Genomic DNA, 20,542 nt, shown 5'->3' with positions numbered 1-20,542 from the left:
TGTGTGGTGGTAGTAAAACCCGGCAGATGTGTGTGGGTGAGTGACGGCGGAGTGCTGCTTCATGTGCTGTTAGTCTGATGGCTCTTGTTAATTGATCGGAGAGCAGTGAGCAGACGAGCCGGGCCTGTCACGTAAATTAAAAAGACTGTCCAGCCATGATAAATACACACAGTTTAATGCCAGGGCCTGACAGTAAAAGTCAACATTTGCATGTGAAACGGTTGAGTCTTAAAGCCAAGCTTCCTAAAACCCAAAGACATTCAGTTTACAATTATATAAAACAGAGAAAAGCAGCAAATCCTCTCATTTTAAAAGCTCGAACCAGAGAAGGAAATCGTTGCAGCTCTACTGTTTTTTTTATTTTTTATCATTATTTTTTTATTACTTTGTTTTGAGGAATATAAACATGTTTTCCTCCAAAACCCTTTTTTTTTAAATTTAACTAAAGAAGAGAGAACCTAATGATCAGAGTAAGTGGAATTAGTTTTTGGTACATTGTGGTAACAAGGCTCAGTTCAGTGGCAGTGGTCACATGTGGCCCGTAGAAAACACAGTACACAAATACAAACGGCACATGGACAAGAAATAATAAAAATAAATAATAATTCACAGTATTCCCTGGCTGCATATTCAGGAGTATGTTGAATAAATGCAGAGGTGTCGTATTTAACACTGATGCACACAACGGCAGCCTAACTGACCTGACCGCCCAGATAAAGATGATTAGGGCGTTTACAGATGTCTGTGTCACTGATTAAATTACAGCTCACTTCACTATCACTACCTTTTCATGCCAATAAAACAACTGAAATAGAACTGATGCTTGAGCCAGAAATTATATACTTTCAGTCATCTTCTCAGTAATCATATATTTTTGTAAATATAAAATTATAACAATTTCAATGGGACTTAAAAGTAGGAGTGGGCAGATTGACCTCAAAGGTTATCAATGGCGCTGGTAGGTAGTCTTGTTTTGGGTGTTGATTATTTGAGTATTCAGTGTTACAAAGCCTCCTCAGTTCACCTAACTGTTCACATAATGAACATTAAAACCTGTCTCGTGTTCAAACATGCATATAATTAGGTAGTTAACTAATTATTTGGTGGAAATACAAATATATCCAGAAGTAGCCTGTTAATATTGCATTCACCTAATAAATCATGACATATTTCTCTCCCTTATATGATAGTACAACATTTCAGTATTGATTATCTGTATTGATATTGGTGATCCTGGCCCTGGTGTCACATGGTTTTTGTAATACCGGTCTTGGTCCAGCAGGTGTCGGCAGAGAGGAGTCGCTGTCGTCATTTATTCTTACACGCGGCATCTCTCGTAGTCAAAGAGAGTTTCCAAAAATTGCACCAGGGCCCGAACGCGGGGTTCGGGTGGTGCGTGTGTGTTGACATGGTGTCAGCAGGGGAACTCTCACTAGACGTTCATTGAGTTTCCCATACCACCCCAAGACAAGGAAAGTTGCAGTGTGGGTCGCTGAATTCCTGCTGTAAACTGTGAATACCGGCTTCACTCATGGTTGTGTGAGCGAAGACGGTTGTGTGATCACAGGTGGAGAGATCACATGATAGTGTTTTGCATTTATGGCACAAAACCCATTTATTTTGATGTTTTTTGTGGATTTTAAAGAGAAAACTCTTAGTTGGGGCACATTACCCAGAATCCTTTGCAACCCCCCATTGCAATCCAGTGCTTTTTCTTTCTGATCTCATGCTGTAGTTGCTGTGGATATTTTCTGTCTTGGTTGTTAAATAATTCTGACTCATTGTGACTCTGTGTGTTTGCTTTATGTTTGTTTTGTTTTTCTTTTTTTCGTCTTTGTGTTTCAGGTGGTTTTGCTGGGGATGGATATCCTGTCTGCTCTGGTCAGCAGACTGCAGGAGAGATTCAGGACGCAGGTTGGAACTGGTGAGCTGCTTCACATTATTTCTCTGTCCCTCTAGTAATTAATAAAGTCAAAATAGAGAAAACACAATACCGGGAATTTAAATCAGAGCAGTGAACATAGCTGTTATACAGTATAAATAGCCAATATGGCTTAAGCCAGCCATTCTATTTTACTGATTAGGAGGACTATTCATTAAATGTATAAAATGTTTATATAAATATCATTTACTTTGTGCATTTAACAATATTTAAGGGCACTCTCTGTAATTTTCAACCATTTGAAATACAGTTATGTTAAAATACGTTATTGCATTTCAATATTTGTCAATGTTTCTGCTTGTACTTGCATTTATTTGTGAATTCTGCACAAATTAAAAATGCATATAACATAAATTGTATTCTTTAAGTTCTTTATACTTTCAGTAACCTCATCTTAAATCATGTACATGTTATTTGTATTTTTCCAATCTACAATTTGCACATGATTTCAGTTCAGATTCAGCTGTTTTGTTGCTGTCAGGTTTCTTGGTTTGGTTCTTGTGTTTTTGTGCCCTAATCCTAAGTAAACAACATTTCCATCTTACCATATGGTTTGTGGTTGAAATGACAGTTAAATTGAACTTCAACTTCAACCTTCACTGCACCTGTTGATCACGTTGTGATGACTTTGTGGCAGCAGTGACCTAAAGTCTTTTTTTTTGAATATTTAAAAAAAATGATTTTAGCATCGATGTGATGAAGTACCTTGATTCTTTTAAGGTGTTTATTTTGTTGCATTAGCCAAAAACTGACATCCCTGACTCATTTTTGTGTGTATTATCTTGGTATAGTGATTTGAATTTTCATATACAGTGATAAAGGATTTTATCCATTTCGCCCAATACTAATTTTGGCCTATAAAATGTTACATAATGTCTGTTTTTGTCTTGTAAGGACACTTAAGATTCAGGCTTTTATGTCCTTTTATGTATCTTGTTCCTATTTTCTGCTGCAGTCTCACAGTTTTCTCTTGCGGATCAATAACTTTCATCTTGATGTACCTGTCTCCATGTACACCGTAATGGAAGGATTATCTAAAATGAGACTTTGCATTGACACTTTAGGAATGTGAGAGGACAGCGTTGATGTAGATCTACATGGAATAAGAACAAAATCCCAGAGAGTAGATCAAATGAATAAATATGTAAATTTAACAAAATGAGACTTTAGGAGAAAAAGAAAAGCCATTGATATTTATAAAAGGAGCATATACATTGGGCAGAGGAGATGCCTTCTTTTTCGTCAAAACTCTGTTTTCTGTGTCCGCTCAGTTCTGCCGAGCTTGATAGACCGACTAGGAGATGCCAAGGACCAGGTACGAGACCAGGACCAAGCACTTCTACTGAAGATCATGGACCAGGCTGCTAACCCACAGGTGACCACCAGCACGTGCATTCATTCAAGCCTTTCTGCCTTGTGTGCCATTTTGGTACAAGTTTTACCAGAGGAAATTAAAGAGAGGAAATTCCAGAAGATGATTGAGTGCCAATTTATATTAATAATCCCTGTTATCCCTTTTTTTGTAATTTAAATCTCTGACTGCAGCAGATTCAGATTCAAAAAACAACTTTGTCCAGATGTAAATCTCGTTAATCAGAACATATTGTCATTACTCTATTGTTTCTTTTTTAGAAACAATAGAGTAATGACTCTTAGTGAGCATTGAAATCGGATATCCAAATAAAGAAAATAAATGAACAGCTGTTTAATTCAAACCTCAGCATTTGCCCTCCCTCAAATATGTTTTTACAAGTCTGCTAAAATGCCTTATCTGTATACACCGACTTCAGTTTGTCTCCATTTTGCAGTCTTGTCACACAGACGCACACTTTTTAGATAATGAATGAATGTGAAAATCTGCTCTTCTTTGTGTGTTTTTTCAGTACGTGTGGGAGCGAATGATGGGAGGCTTCAAACACAAGAACAACCGTACCAGAGAAGGACTCTGCCTCTGTCTCATCTCAACCTTAAATGTGTAAGTGGAGATAACATCTTACAGACTACAGACGTAATGTAATTGAACATGTTTTTCATTTTGAAGAGCTGTCTATTTTCGATAAAGGCATTTACTGCACCCTTAGTGGAAGAATGTCGTAATTGCTGCCGTGATTTATTGTCATATATAAGTACTGAGCAGTGAACAGGTCTGTGGATTTTGAGGCACTAAGAGAAGGCAAACAAGTTTTCATGACTTCAGTGGAATAGAAACTAGTCTATCTGCTACTGGTTTGGCAGATTTTGAAAACAGCAGTGGTAAGTTTGTGCAATAATGGGGTTTAGTACAAGTAAAGGTGTGAGTTTGTAAATCAGTGGAGACAAGGGCTGCCGCTAACCCTAATTTTCAATACTGATTAATCTTCTTATTGTTTTCTCTCTGCTGGTTTCAGCATTTGGTCTGTAAAGTATCAGAAAATAGCGATAGATGCCGAGGACAGTTTCCAAGATTGCAATTTACATCCTCCGATGTCTTGTTTGGCACAAACACAAACAATCCAAACCTTAAAGACATTCAGTTTACTATCATAAATAACAAAAAAGCATCAAAACTTCACATTTGAGAAGCACCAACCAATGAAGTTTTTACATTTTTCCTTGAAAAGTTACTTAAATGATTAATTGATTATCAAAATTTTTGACAATTGATAATCTGTTGATCCACTAATCGTTTTGTTTATATTTATTCTTATAACTATTCATAATACTATTTGACTAATTGTTTCAGCTCTAACTGAGATGTTTCAGCTTTATACTGCACAGCACCAGTCCACTGATGATGCTTGGGGTTTATTGTTTAAAGAAAATATTAGAATCGGTTTTATGTTGTGGTATTTTGTGCAAAGGTTCATGTCCATGTCATGCTGTAATCCACATCTTATTTTCTGCATTTTGTTTTTTCAGGTTTGGATCTCAGAGTCTGACGCTCAGTAAAATAGTTCCTCACATCTGTAACCTCCTCGGAGATCCCACAAGTCAGGTACGACCTGCTGCTTCCCAGGTGGACACAACCTCCCTAACTTTGTTCCAGTTCATCCCAAAGGTGTTGAGGTTGAGGGCTGAGGTCAAGGCTCTGTGCAGGACAGTCTAGTTCTTCCACGCCAAACTGAGCAGAGCTGGCTTTGCCATGTTGAAACAGGAAAGGGACAAACACAATCTGCTGACGCAACGTTGGAAGCTCACTGTTTTCTAAAATTTTTTTTTTTTTGGTAACATTGAGATTTCTTTTCCCAGAAACTCAGAGGCCAAGACCAAACTAGGAAGAGCTTTGGAGGACACTCAGTTATGTGTGTGCCTGCAACAACAGTGTTATTGGTCTTTGGTCACCCCCTGCTGGTCAGATACAAACATTACAGCTCAGCAGGGCTGGTCAGCGTCTCTGTGTTCTGTTTCCTTTTCTAAATCTTACTTTTGAGCTCACACATTCACAGTGTGAGTGAATATATTAGGGCAGAGACAACATTTAGCTGTTGAAGGACACGTGAGGGATCAAACCTGTGACCTTGGAGCCGTGGAGTCTCTTCTGTAAGCAGCCTCGTCTTCCCGCTCTTTTCTGCATTTCAGTCTGTTTTCTCCTGATAGGCTGCGGAGGGCTGTCATCACCGGAATGACAGGAAGCTGTGCCCATTAACTTCCCTTCCTGAAGCCAAACACACTCACATATGTGCACTGAAGCACTTGTCTTCGAGCGTATTACAAACCATCATCACCAAAATAATGGAGAAACCACTTTAGTTTTTTTTTAATCTGCCCTTTTGCTTGTTTGAGTCATTTAGAGACCAGTCGGAAAAGTTGCCTAAAACTTAGTTCACAAACATTCAGTTATACGTTATTATACTCAAGATGTAATTTGATTTTTTTTTTTTTTTTTTTTTTTAAATTCAAACAGCTTAAAACAAATAACATAAGTGAAACAGATGTGACAGGAGAGGTCAAGATGCTTCAGAGTTATTCAAAAGTGGTTCAAAAGAAGAATAACAAGATTATAAAAAAACGTAGAGTGGTAAAAAAAAACGTATAAATACAACTGCAGTAAGAAAAATAGGAGAGACACAAAATAAGGCATTATGACACAGTGATCATATAAAAAACTAAAAAAGGAAAAGATAGAAACTTGCAGACTTGGAAAAAAAAACAACTTACCATACAGTGCATTATGCAACATACCTATCTGCTATCACAGCAGCAAAATAGCATCATAGCAAAGTGAATAATTAATCGTTATTGTTAAATTACTTAGAAAAGTTACAAAGAATCTCTCTTATTTCAATTATAACTGAATAAAGGCATCAGTTTAGAAGAATGAAGAGGCCAAGAGCTAAGGGATTTTCACATCTGGTAAATCTAGGCAACCTTAAGGTGCCTTGAAAGATTAAAAAAAGTATTAGTTTACTGAACAGTGTAGCAAGAGAATATGCGCTGTGGTTTAAAAATTAAAAAAAACTGACCTACAGAGTCTATGCTGCTCACTTTATTGACAGTTTGTGTTCATATGTTGTCTCTATTGTTGACCTGTAGGTGCGCGACGGAGCCATGAACTGCCTCGTAGAGATCTACCGCCATGTTGGAGAGCGAGTGCGAATGGACCTGGGAAAGAAGGGTCTGCCTCAGTCACGGTGCGTTCAAATACTCACTGTTAAAATCTGTACCCATCTGTCCATCTAAAACCCAAAGGTATTCAGTTTACAGTTCTAAGAAGCAGAAAAAAGCAGAAGATTTTTTACATTGAAGAAGCTGGATTGTTGTTAGATTGCTTGCTTGATACATTTTAAACTGTTAATATTATTATTTTAAAAAGTTTTTATTCATTGTCTGTTAATCCACGGAGTATTTTCTCAATGAATCAATTCCTTGTTTTGCCTATAAATGAAGAGAAAACTGAAAAATCCCATAACAATTCTCCACAGTCCAAGTTGAGGTCATCAGATGTCCTGTTTTGTTTGACCAGCAGTCCGAAATCAAAGGCGGTTCAATGCGTAGTAATGTTAAGATAAGGGAAGCAGCAAATTCTGTAATTTAACAGGCCTGAGCCATCAAATGTTTCCCAGGTTTGCTAGAAAACTGACTCAAACGATTAATTGATTACCCAGATATTTGCCGATTTAAATTGTTTCAACAGTTGTCCAGTGGATTAATTGGTAGTTGCGGCTCTATTCTGGAGATAACTCAATGAATAACTGACTAATCATTTCAGCTATACATTACAGTACTAGTCAGAGCAGTACCAACCAGAGGGAAGCTGTTGTGCTGAATATATTCACGTTTGGAAATAGCTTTTTAAGTAATTTTCAGGTCAAAACAGTCTCCTCTAAACCTTTCACTCTCCTTTAAACCTTTTAATCTCCTGTAAACCTTTCAAAGTGATGCATAAAATTCTCCAAAGACATTCTCTCGCTTAAAGCAATTTTCAGAGTAGAATCACTGTTCTAAATTATAGTTGTTTTCTCCCACCACATACAGCTGGTGTTACACTGACGTTGTGATAACTAGTGTTTGTTCTAATAATATAGCCCAGCAGGTGCCACGGTCGCCCGTTGCCTGTGTATTTTTGGATGCAGAGACTCTGGGCGATGAGCTGTTACTTCGGCCTATTTAACTGCTCTCTGGAGAGTCTGAAATGAGCCCGTTTTCTGTTTTTCAGAGTCGAGTCTACAGGCATGAAGGCAGCGAGGCTGTTTATTTTCTGCTGCGACTGTGGTGCTTTTCCCACCGTCACAACATCGACTGGCACTAACTCTCTGTTTCCCCTCTTTGTCCAGGCTGAACGTCATCTTCAGTAAATTTGACGAAGTTCAGAGGTCAGGGAACATGGTCCTGTCACCTGTGTCAGGTAAGATCACATCTCCTGCTCCACCTGTCGGCTTGTGTACTTTATACCTGGAGACTTGGCTTATGTAAGCTCGGTTACGGTTGTGTCTATGGCACCGGGATAGTTCTGGTTGTCATGGCAGCAAGATTTTGTTTTTGTGTGGTGTTGTTGCGTTGCTGAGAGCGGCCTCCAGACACCAACATGTGACAATGTTACCCCTTCAAAACCGCACTACATTTGTTTATTTGTACACCCACTAGACTCCAAAAGTTAAAGGGGGGTTATTTAAATTCTCTCTTTCAGTAACTGCTGTTAATGACCCAAGAAATACACAATACCATCATCTGGGACATCCAGTGATTAGTAGAGTCACATTAGTAGAGTCACTAATCAGCATCTTGTAAACACATTTTGTGGTGATTTTACTTTAACTAGGGAACAATGTGCTGTACTGTATTAGATTAGGGGAAACATGGAGTCACTGCGCCAACTTTCTGTTTTTCTGTCCTTTACCAAGTGACAGTCTCGTTGAGATTAAAACGCATTTTGGGGAACCTCTGGTTGCTTAGGGGTTTAAGGCGCTGAGCATGAACTGCGAGGTCCCAGGTTCGAGTTTGTCTGGGGACCTTTCTTGCGTGTAATTCATCATTTTTCTCTCCCCTCATTTCCTGTGATGTCTTTACTGTTGACTCTCTGATAAAGGCATAAAATGGCAAAAGTAAATCTTCAAAAAAATGATTTTAGGGGGAGAGATCTGGTTTAGAAGGCAGCATAAAAACCGTGTTACCACAGTAAATACAATGAAGACAGTATAAACAGGCCAAGACGTGTGTCACACACCAAACAAAAGAATTGTTCTGTAATTAGGAACATGTTTTCCTAGTTCTTCTGACCTGTATCATCAGAGCTTCTTACCTACTTTTCATTTGAAAAAACTGGAACAATTGCGAAGTTTACCGCATGGCTGCTTCACATTATGAAGATGATCTGCTGCCATTCTAGCTGCAGTGTCATAGCTTTATTTGGATTTGGGAGACTTTATAGTGCCGTTGTCGATAACAGTAACAAATTATAAACAGATAGAGAACTTAAACTCACCACTTCGAGAGAAATCTGGGCCACTTTCCTCACAACTAATCTGTCACAGCACGGAACAATTGACATCAGCAACAGATGGCGTGTTTCTTAGATCTAGTCTATTTGATAATTTTGTTTATGGCTGACGCAGCAGAGAACCTCTTTGCAGAGGTACGGCGTGTGGTGAGGTAGGGCAGAAAGGTTTTAACTGCTGAACATTAGGTCTTGTGCTTATTGTGGAGGCTGATAGAGCTGGGGGTTGCAGGGGCAAGGCAATTGGGTTTTTAACTTGCTAAGGAAATACAGAAAGTCATTGAGTCTTTGGACCCGTTTGACTGATAAAACGCTGGACAAACATGATTGAAACATTTGATGTTCCATCCTAAATATGGCTAAATTAATGTTGCATTGCAGTGTAAAAATAGAAAAAAATTATATTTGCAACTAGACTGCTTTTGGCTTGTTTGTTCTTTTGGTTTTCTGGGTTATAGATAGAGGCTGTAAAAATAAAAATCAAAGAATGTGAAGCACAAAACGTTGCAGTGACGGGGAGAATATCTTCGTCCATCACTCACCATGAGCATGTTTGAGCTGGAAAGCCCTTCTCTTGGTTTCGACTCTTTGTAGAGGGGTGTGTTTGCTGCCTTTCTGTCAGAATGCAACCTGAGCTGGTTTCTTTGTGCTCCGGTGGGGCGAGGAGCTTTCAGTCGCTTCACTGCAGGAGAAGTTACCCTGCAGAACTGGGACAGAAAGGTTTAAATGGAGTGAAAGCAGCTACTTGAATCAGGTTCACTGGTGTAATTTTGAGCTGTTTATGCTGTATTGGGTAATAAAGTCTGCAGAGACAGAAAACAATAACAAACTTTAAGACAGTACCGCAAACGACTGAGATGAAAGTCTCAAACATGAAAAATAACAAGTACATTGCATATATGAAAAAGAGGAAAGAAAAGGCACCACTTTCACCACTTTGAACAAATTTTTATTTTTGTTTTTACATATTTAGTAAATCCAGATAATGACGCTCTTATCCTTTTAGGAGATATGTTTCAGTAATGGATAGTTTTTCAAACCAAGAGCTTGATTTCTGCAGAGAATATCACATCCGCAGTTATTAGCAGTTGACTCTGTGTAAAGAAAATTTGTTCGTCTGTGTTTTTTCAGCACTAAAATTCAGGCTGGGTGACAGTCAACTGGTCTTTTAGTCTTTTGAACTTTATGTCTCCCAGGCTTGAGGAGACAGACCTCATCACTGTGGTCACAAGGCTCAGCTTTCATCTCACGGGGGTTCACAGTTTAAAAAAAAAAGAGAGAGAGAGAGAACGAGAGACAAGACTTGCTTCCTTGCAGTATCAGAAATGTCCATATCTCAGTGATTTTATAAATGATGAGTTGTACCGCCACAAATCCTGTTGACTAAAGGTATGGTCACATCACACTCACAGTATACCATCCTGTGAATATTTGCTCTATTTTAAAGTCACTTCTGTTGAAACCCGAACGATGGACCGCTTCAAGCGTGTGGTTCCGGTTTCTTTGTGATCTCCAACCGGCTCAGGTCAGGGTTCACCTTTGACCGGGTGAATGTGCTGGGTCCACCAATAGAAACACTGCTGCTCCGTGTTTGGAAATGTGGAAATTATTATTTTAGCCTGTTTTATCACTGTGTATAGGACATTATCACACTACGAACTGCAGCGGCGTTCTGGTGCTCTGTTTACACTTTGCAATTTGGTTTAATCAAAATTTTGTTTATCATCCGCATCAGAAACATGATAGCATGTCCCTTGGCTGATTTTGAAAGGATGGAAATTTCATGTGACCGTACCTAAAGACTGCAATTCTTGTTTGGTTGTACATTTTCACAATTAAGGCATTATGGTAGTCCACAGAGTAAAAGCTTTTAATTTGAAGCAGCCGCAGGAAGATTTCATTTTGCATGAATAATAACTTAAAATCAGTGGATCAGCTCCGATTACACTGCGGGTGAGCACTTGCAAGTCAAGTGGCCTGATTTTTTGATGGGGATTGGTCAAGATTACAGGTCTTCTAATTCCTATTTTAGGGAAACGGTGTCATCTATGAAAGCTAACTGACAGCATTTTGCACAGTGTGTTCATTACATCAGCTTTAACACATTTTTAGCTCTCCGCAGCAGTTTCCCTCAGTTTGGGTTTATGCATGTGGCATTAAAAAAGAAAAAACCGAAGAGCTCTGCAGCCTCCCAACGCACCATAACCGCCTTCAAAGATATGTGGACGTCAGCACGCTGACAACTGACAGAGCTGGGAATGTCACCTGAGCAGTCCAGTGGGAGTCGTTGAGCCTAACCTGGAAAACGGATATGAGAGAGGTTGAGAAGGAAACAAATGGGCTGAGTAGACAAGCAGAGCTGAGTAAAAGGCTGAGAATCAGTCTAAATCGAGCCTCAGAAACTGAAACTGGAGACCGTGAGATACAGAGAAAGAAAAATTGAGACAGGAAGAGAAACGAAGAGAGACACTGCAAAACATGGACAGCTGAAATAAGCTGCAGAACTGAGAAATCGAGGAGAGAGATCGAGAAAATCAAAGAAAGAATCAAAGAAGAAAGAAAAGCTAAGATATCTAGAGGAAAAGGCAGACTGAGACTCTTTACTCTGGCAGCCCAGGGCTTTTATTTTGTAGGAGTAGTGTCAGCTGTTGTGCCTACAGTCACAAGACCAGGTTGGAGGGGAAGGGAGGAGGCAGGCAGCAGTGCATCAGCTCTGGGTCGGTGTCAGGACGGTAGCGTTTCTCCTCCAGTAGATCCACAGTCAGTCGTCTCGCACAGTCAAGCTGTGTTCCTGCAGGTAAATTCTTCACATACAAGAAGTAGCACATTTTTTCATTTAAAGTAAAGGGCTTGTTGTAAATGTCCGTCTGTCTGTCTTATTAATTCAGGAGCTGGTGATTACCCAGCTCTATCAGGATCTGTGTTTTCATAAGCCTCGATAATTGCAGTCAGATCATAATTTGGAACTGAATGCCACAAGTAACTGAAGCTCGGTGATGCGTGTGATCCTGCTGCTCTGCTCTACTCTTGTTTGTAGCTTTGACACATGACGCACACAGTTGAATCTAAAATATCTACAATCTACAATCAATCTATCTATCAACAGTTCAAGTTATTTTGGGTGGAATGGTCGTTAGAATTTGAGGAACACTGTTTGAGGAACACTACCTTTTGGAAAATTTCCTTATTTCCACCCACTGTGTGTTCTTGTCAGTGTTTTTGTTAGTCTGTATCGTTGACAGTCATAATAGATCATATGTTGTTCACCTTCTTTGCAGTCATATTAGTCATCTGCGAGGTCTTTCAAAGACTACCAGTTAAGCCAGACTTACTACCTCAGTCAACCATTGTTATGTTTTGGGAAATTCTGTTTCAGAATGGCCTGGCCTAACTAGCCATTATTGTTTAGCAATCACTTAACACCGAGTAACAAAAAAAAACAAACACGTGAGAGACAGTTATAAAAGTATAGAGTAAAAACAAAAAACTTTGTCTCTTTTCAAGGGTGCAGTTCAAAGCTCAGGAAAAAGCTAGTAAGTGGAACTTGAGTTAGGATTATTTTGTCAAACTGCCTTTCACAAGTTCGAAAAATGAACCTTTACACTCATACTTGCTTTTTATATTTTGAACGTCATCTTTTGGCATCGTACTTAATTGGCGGTGAGCTGCTCTGAATCCAGCTCTTTGGGGTCTGTTAAACACTGGCCTGGCTGTGTGCGTCACGCCGCCTCAGGAGGTCCCGAGGGGAGGTGTTGAGAGACGAGGACAGGTACTCGCTGCCAGCAGGACTTAGGTTGCACAGTTGGAAACCTCCTGAGTAATGAACACTGGGCAGAGACGGAGAGAGAGGGCGCAATGCACCAGTGAGTCTCTGTCAGCTGTTTAGATACGCAAGGTAGAGGGACCACTTAAAGAGAATTTATGAAGGGCTACAGAGCAGCTGAATAAAAGTGAAAAACACTTGCATGCTCTCTTGCTTGCTGGTGGTTAATTTTACATCGGTTACAGTGTATATCTGATGAAGATCAGGCATATGATGAAGCTGTAGTGTTTACAAGGTGTCCTTGTTTAAGTTCTGCTTGCCTACGACGCACCTGTCGCACATTTAGGCAAGTGCCTAGTTTTGCAGGCTGTAAAGCGCTAAACTGTGTCCTCCCGCAACAGCTCTACAATGACACTACGCAAAGCACAACAAGCCGCTACGCACAACATAACAGGAAAGCTCCTCTCCACAGAAACTGAGGGATACCAAACAGGAAGCATTAACTCTCAACAGGAACTGAGACTGACCGACCCCAAAAACCTAAGAAGTAAACAAAAACAAAGCATGTCTTACGGTAAGACAGAGAAGTATAGGCCGGGACCAGTACCTTTGCTCATTTCCAGAGAGAAATTTGAAGTAAAGATGCTGAAACCCCTCCTCTGATTGCCATGCATTCTTGCTTTGAGCTTTCTGGCTCACTGTATGATAGGAGCAGGTGATATTTTATAAGTTTCTTCTGTTGAACCGCTAGAAGTGCTAAAACAGTCAGTTAAGCAATTTGTCAATCCACACAAGATCGAAAAACAATTTTGATATTCAGATACTCTGTTTCGGTCATTTTTCAGTCAAAAATATCAAATGTTCTCTGATTTCAGCTTCTAAAAAATAAGGATTTGCTGCCTTTCTTTGTTTTATATCATTGTAGACTGAATAACTTTGAGTTCTTAGATGTTTTTTTTTTAGATGTTTTTTTAGATGACAAAACAAGACATTTGAGGATGCCACCTTGGACTCGTCGTGGGATGGTTTTCAGTATTCTCCTTTCTCTCAGCGTTACACCAGTCAACGTTCTGTTTAACTTAATACTTGGCGTACTTGACTGATGGTTCAAGATAATGTCTGTTGCTTTCTCGTAACACCGCGTCTGCCGTAACTCCAGAGTCTTGCTTGTGGATTTGCTTGGCTTGAATGGACTTGAATCTGGTGAGAAAGTTGCGAACAAAGCCTGATAATTCTGTGGGAATGTCCCTCCCACTTTTGTTCCAGCTGGTTGAGATGTGCAGGTGAATAGCGGGGGGTGTTTCCCGCTTCATTCATTCAGCAATAAAAAGGCTGAACGCAGCATAAATCATTTCATGTCCATTGGTTTAAGCCGACCTCTGAGCTATGGCTGCATGATTATTCGATGTGATTGATGTTTTCAAAGTTCAGGGCTGCAGGAAAATGAGCTGCAGGTAGGGAAAGATTTTCATGAATTCAAAGTGACAGAGGATTTTATATGTGTAGAGACTCATTACCTGCCGTGAGTTTGTCCTCCTAAAACTCAGGTGTGAGCCGCTCTGCCACGCTTCCTAGTTTCCTCCCGTGTTTGTGATGCAGCACTTCGCGCTCCTAAACACCCCACCTCTCCCCGGTCATTTTGAGAATTTATATCAGGGAGATCAGCTGTCAGTGTTTGGGCGCTTAGCTCCCAAACACTTTGAGACCCTGCCAGGAGGAAAACTTGTGACCTGGCATGCCTGGGAAATGCACAATTAGTCAGTCACCTTATTCGATTTAGCGATTATGATTGTCAGTCATCAGTAGTCGCCTTTTTGGATACGAGCAGTTGTTATTTCTCTGTAACAGGGTTGCAAAAGTTAAGGGGGCACTCTACCGTGTCAAACACAATTTACTCCTCATGGTTAATTCTACTCAGCCTGTAAAAAGAAAAAACAGTTGTGTAATATTATAACGTCGAAGTATATAACGATATCTATGTTTTATGTCACTGTAAACTGATTATCTTTGGGTTTGGGACTGTTATGTGGAAATTGTGATGGACTTATTTCATTATCTTTAATGTTTAATATGCTAAACAATTGAATTATGAATCGGAAAAATTATTGAGGATCGTAATTTGAAGCCCCTAGCTGAAGGGTTCTTTTGCTTCATTATTGTCAGTGTGATTATTGTTGTCATTATGATAATTCATTTGAGTTAGTAGATCCAGTTTTTTAAAGATTATTTGTGGACAGGTATAGGTTACCTACTTGTAAAACCTTATTGTTACCCATTTCATCTCTCAGCATGGTGGACTAAAAGAAACCAACAGTACAGAGATGTTTAGGGAAACACCACAAATCCCAGATGGTGTCTCTCTTGATACCTTATATTCCTCTCAGTCGGGTGGTTTACATTAAAACCTTTGGGAGTCATTGACCTCCTCAACGACTGATTATGGTCTGGACAGTACTCAAGGCTGGTTTGTTCGTAAAGAAACAGGCCGCTTTTGCTGTTTTTTCATTCAGCATCAGTCACTTCAGGGAGAGAATATGTAAGAAAATCCTCTGAGATTATTTATTTACTTTATCTAGCTTCAATCCTGCCTTCTCAGTACAGATACTCTTCGATACACATACGGTTCCTGGAACAAATATCTTAATGAATGTGGGGATTTGTGTATGTCGCTAGTATTTTTGGTGTAAAGGTTTTTATCTGGCTCATGACCTTCTATATGTCTTCCCTTTTCCTCTGCCTGTATCAAAGAACCGTCGAAAAATGATGAATGAAAATGTAAAATTAGCCCTGCGCTATGGCTGGAACTGTAAAGGTAAACACCTAAACAGTGGGGTAACTCTGCCATCTGGTGGAAGGGAATGTTTCCTTTGAGCTGATATCATTCAAGCTGATGTGTCTGACATTTAATCAGCATGAATTTCCAATTGGCTGGAAAACTATCGAAAGTAGGTGGTGAAATTTATGAAGAAACGTGAAGTTCTGTTCTCTGAGCCTGACCTTGAAGGTACCGTTGTTTCGGTGATGAATGTCCATAAGCTTTAAAATGATATGGACACAGGTTGACTGACTTACAGGTGAACTGCTGCACGTCGAGGCTTCTTGTCTTGAGACGTTAAAAGCTGTGACATTCTGTTTGCATTCAGAGCTGCTGCTTCTGCTGCTGCTGCTGCTGCTGCTGCTGCTGCCGCCACTGGTCATGTCGGTGCTTTTAAAAGTCAAATGAAGCAGAGAAACTGTGAGACACTGTGTCTCTCCTACCATGAATCAACACTTGTAGACAGATCATTTGAAACAAATAGTGGTGGCGGTGAGCATTTCTCTTACCTTTGCCTGGTTCCAGTTTTTTCCAGCTGATTTTTTTTCAGCAGTTTGGGTAGATCTGGTGTTGAGCTTGTGTATGGATGGCTGTTTCCTCAGATGAAAAAAAAACAACCAAGACAATCAGAGCTTTGTAGGTAGGATAGGATTATAAATGGTGTCGTCCTCTCCCTGTGCCAGAGTCAGCACAAGCCATTAGAAAAATGGCGTCGGGCATCGATAAGATGGATGCAGCTGTGCAGGTCGTTGTAAGCTTACTAACAGAAATAACACCTCTCAAATTGTCAACTTTCTTAACCGGTTGTGGAAATGATAGAAAAGGGCTAAAATGATGTCTAAGTGAATAATAAAGTGAAACAAAATGACAGTTCAATTAGATTATTATGTCATATTTATCTCAGTATACTGTTTTCTCATCTTATATATTCTGCAAATTTTCTTAGTGAATGGAAGCAAATTAAGGATACGAATGCAGCCACAGTTTCCTATGGCTGGTATCAAACCTCAATACTGTGTCCAAGTGTTGCCAGCTGTCAAATACTGAAAGGTGACATTGAATATCTGGTCGGGTTCATGAGCCTTTCTTATTATTAATCATTTATCATGATTTAATCATAACTTTATCAGTTTTCTGGTACAGCTGCTTGTGTTTAGACAACATTTAACTATGCTCAGTTATTTGATAACTTTGGCTGCTTTTGTTAAATGTAAAAAGAGGATTTTTCTAAAGAAAATGATGCTGATCTTTCACAAAGTAAGGTATCAAAACAAAAAAATGAAATGTTGGTACTAAAACTCAGCTAAGCGGCACTAGCATTTGGACCAAGCCCTCAGTTCTCCAAAGTAAAGAAAAGAAAAGATGAGACTCAGGACAGAAAATTAGTATTAATGTAAAAATAAATAGTAATTAGCATAAATGGCAGCAAAACGGTATGTGTTTGAGACTTTTGTTAAAGATAATAACACACAAATACCCTTTACCCAGTAAGGCAATAAAGCATAGGCATCACTGTCCATTCACCTCAAACTAAGATACAACTCCCGTTAAAATAAAATGAACCTCACATTTCAGTACACGTCTCTCCCTATTAAATCTAAACCTCTGCCTCAGTCTTGTTTTGTTCAGTGTGATGCTTCAATGTAGCTAAAACCCAGAGAACCTGAATATCTATGTGTCCAAGGCCGACCAGCGACCTTGCTGCAATAAAACCCCTCCAGCTGCTGCGAGCTGATGGATGTACTCGGGTGGAGTCACGACGGCTGACATTAACACCGACAGAGGACCAGCTTCCTCTGGAGATGTGTCTCTCCATCTCTACCTCCCTCCTCCCTCCTCCCTCCCACCTCCCCCTCTCCTGAGTCATCGTGGCACTGTAGCTGTCCCCCATCTCTGACTCCACTTGTCAGCTCCGCCTCCAGACCGAGCAGTGGGGTTTGTCCCCTGACTGACCCCACCCCTCTCCTCCCTTCTCCTCCCATTGGTCCACCCCCCCCTCTTCCCTCTCCTCCTCCTGATTTCCTTCATCACTTCTCTCCATCCCCTCCCTTCCACTTCCTCCATCCTGGTCCTGCCAGTGAGTGTGTGTTTGCTGGAGTGAACTAGCGGACGAAGACAGAGAAGAAGATAATATCGAAGCACATGCTCCCCGACGGGGGCGGGGAGGCGGCTTAGCGGTTGGACTCCCCTCCTTTCTCCCCTCTTCTCTCTCCTCAGCTGGGGGAAAAGATGTGATGACCACAGAGGACTGGAGGACCACCTGACTGTCTGTCTGTCTGTCTGTCTGCCGGCATGCTGAGGAAACTGGTCTGCAGGCGCATCTGCTCCTGTAAGCTGCTGCTGCTCTAACTCTGGATGCAGGGAGGGACTGAAAGGAGCTTGTAGTAGAGAGAAATAGTGGAGGTTGTAATCGATGATGAATGCAGGCGACAAGGGTGGGCGGGGGGGGGGTTGCCTGGTGTGACGACGGCTGTAAATCCAGGAGAAATACGTCTGCGAGGTCTCAAATGTAAACACAGCAGGATGATTTCCTGGCCTGCTCTCAGCTGATTTGTGTGGACAATACACAGGACGTGATGCAGCCTTGTTGTCTGTCTCTGAGCAAAAATAAGGTCAGGAGGCTGCAGAAACAGGACAGGTCTGTCTGCTATGGAGTTTGGGAGAAATTGAGAATTAATTTCAACGCTTTGACTATGTACCAGCTGTTTCTGCTGATTTATTTGCAGATCCGTGTGAAAGCTGAGGCTGTCAAGGTTAAATTTAAACTGAATAGCCTGATTTTGTGGCCTGTTCGAGCTTAGTGGATTTGTATTCAGATACAACACTGTTACGTCGTTCTGTTACAAGAGTGTGTCCTCAAATAATGTTTCTGATGCATGTTGAAGTCTGTTACTCTTGCTAAAGGGCACATAAGAGCAATATACTGTCATTCGTGTCCTTTAGTCTGCAGTCTGTTTACGAATTCTGTGTCAACAGTACAACAATACAATTTCAAGAATTTGCAATTTACTCTTCCTTTTTTTTCAGTCATTTTGCTGCATTCTCACAGAAGTACTTGTTCATTAAGTCGATAAACTTGCAACTACTCCTGGTCCAGAAAAATTTGTGGACTAGCAGTTTCATGGGTGTTAATGTTTACTATTTACAGTCCTTTTTAAGTTTGAGGCTTGTCCAAACGCTCTTGATTTTTCTGTCTATCTTTTCATCCTTTTTTAGAGATGTTACAGCCGTCTCTTTCATGTAGTGTTTCAAATCCTCTTCGTGACACAGTGTTGAAAAAATGTTTCGAAGGAATAGTTCAACATTTTGGGAAATACACTTATTTCTTCTTGCAGAGAGTTTTATGAGCAGATTGAAACCAACCTCGTGTCTCTGGGGCAAATATGAAGTTACAACCCTTAGCAGCTTAGCCTAGCTTAGCACAAGGCCTGGAAATGGGGAAACAGCGTGCATGGATCTGTTTGAAGGCAACAAAATCCACCTGCCAGCACCTGGCAAGCTCACTAATTAACATGCTGTATATCTATTTGAAGCTACGTTTATATGTACAGGCACTGGTGTTTTACTTTGTATTACTTACTTTAAATCTGGTATATTATCCATAGATAGTGAGACCCCAAAGGTTAAATATGTTGCTCCACAAAGAGGAATTGGGCCATTGAAACACACAAGATGCAGCACAATAAATTTGCACTTTCTTAGCAGTTGTTTCAGAAACTTTTGTATTAGATTTTTAAATATAATGTTGGATTTTTAAATTTGATTTCCTTTTGAGCTAACACACTCGCCACCATCCTGGTTTTTTCCTGCTGTCTTGTTGTGTTGGTGTTACCGTGTTTAACTACAGATGACAAATAAGGTTGTGTTTTCCCTTGACACACACACACACACACACACACACACACACACACACACACACACACACACACACACACAGTCACCTTGTGTTGATATTAAGAAGTGTTGCACAGCGCTTTGATTCTGCAGAGACGAACTACTGCAACCTGAAGGCACATGACTGACGTGTTAGCTGAGTGCCCTGCTGACGTGTGCGTGTATATGTGCGTGTGCGTGTAAACGTTGAATAATGAAGGAGGATTGATTGCTAGCCGGGCAGATCCCTGTGCTGGTGGGGGGGGGCTGGCGTGGCGCTCTGTCGTTCACCAAAGGAGACATGTCCAGAGGGCCGAGCCTCCGTTAGTTGGTTGTTTATTTTACTGATCAGTTAAAATTCATTACATTTTTTGTGCACATTAAAAAGTATTCAACAGATTCACCAGTAAAAACGTTCACAGATCAACTTCTGTTCCAACAAATGATTCTGATGAACGATGGGCTGCAGCCTTTCTGCATGGCGTAAAATTGGAGCTGAAACTGTAACGCGGATTTTTTGCTTTTCTTTTCTTCACTAAAAGATTAATTGATTAATTGAGAAAATAATCAGCAGATTAACTGATTAAGAGAATAAACTTCATTTTCTGCCCTAACTATCAACTCGAGCACAGTTTACACACATTGTGAGTCCCTCAGTGACTGATGCTTCTGCCATTTCTAATACCAGTAAATGTTATGTGCAGTAGTTGTCAGTGTCAGTCATTTCTTGATATAATGATGTCTTGCATGGCATCATTGTCTTTATATAGTGAGTTTGTAACTGAAACGTAATTTTCGTGTAAAGCTGCAACTAACAGCTATCTTCATTAATGATTAATCAGCTCCTTGCTCATTCTGTAAAATGTCAGAAATCGCTCATCACAGTTTCTGAGAGCTCAGTTTTCCGGCAAATTACTTACTGTTTCAGCTTTAATCAATACCTATATGATTGGATTTTAATCTAAAAGTGGAAATGTGCTCACTCGTCAGTCGGTTTTCTGTGCTCAGAGAACCATTTTTCTGCTCTTGATAAAGCGGGCTGTATCCTCAAAATGTGTTTTTCATTCCCCTGCAGTCACTGTGTTCATACTGGAAACACAGGACTAATTGTCCATTTTATTGTCGGGGCGTTGTGTCTATGACCTTCAAACTCCTCGCCATCGTTAGCTTGTTATGTTGGTGATTTAGGAATGTGAGTTATGTCCTCCGGGTTGGCTGAACGTCAGCTAAAAGTTT

The 20,542-nt window shown here is 40.2% G+C and overlaps 1 protein-coding gene and 1 non-coding gene across 3 annotated transcripts in view; one reads left to right on the top strand and one right to left on the bottom strand.

Moving 5' to 3' along the window:
- LOC120797991 (CLIP-associating protein 1-B-like) overlaps positions 1 to 20,542 on the top strand; it is a 54,925-nt gene that overhangs the window by 4,755 nt on the left and 29,628 nt on the right. For both annotated transcript variants that reach the window (XM_040141866.1, XM_040141865.1), the window contains exons 3-8: positions 1,846 to 1,924; positions 3,214 to 3,317; positions 3,826 to 3,917; positions 4,841 to 4,916; positions 6,455 to 6,552; positions 7,696 to 7,766. In XM_040141866.1, the coding sequence (XP_039997800.1) occupies positions 1,846 to 1,924; positions 3,214 to 3,317; positions 3,826 to 3,917; positions 4,841 to 4,916; positions 6,455 to 6,552; positions 7,696 to 7,766 (520 nt within the window). The remainder of the gene's footprint in view (positions 1 to 1,845; positions 1,925 to 3,213; positions 3,318 to 3,825; positions 3,918 to 4,840; positions 4,917 to 6,454; positions 6,553 to 7,695; positions 7,767 to 20,542) is intronic.
- Positions 1,350 to 1,478, bottom strand: LOC120798397. The gene has a single exon (XR_005708702.1). It is a non-coding gene; the product is annotated as a U4atac minor spliceosomal RNA (small nuclear RNA).

This window comes from Xiphias gladius, chromosome 13 (assembly GCF_016859285.1).
Source record: "Xiphias gladius isolate SHS-SW01 ecotype Sanya breed wild chromosome 13, ASM1685928v1, whole genome shotgun sequence".
Lineage (NCBI taxonomy): Eukaryota > Metazoa > Chordata > Actinopteri > Istiophoriformes > Xiphiidae > Xiphias > Xiphias gladius.
Note: the sequence above shows the minus strand (reverse complement) of the source record. Positions and strands in the feature narration are given on the sequence as shown.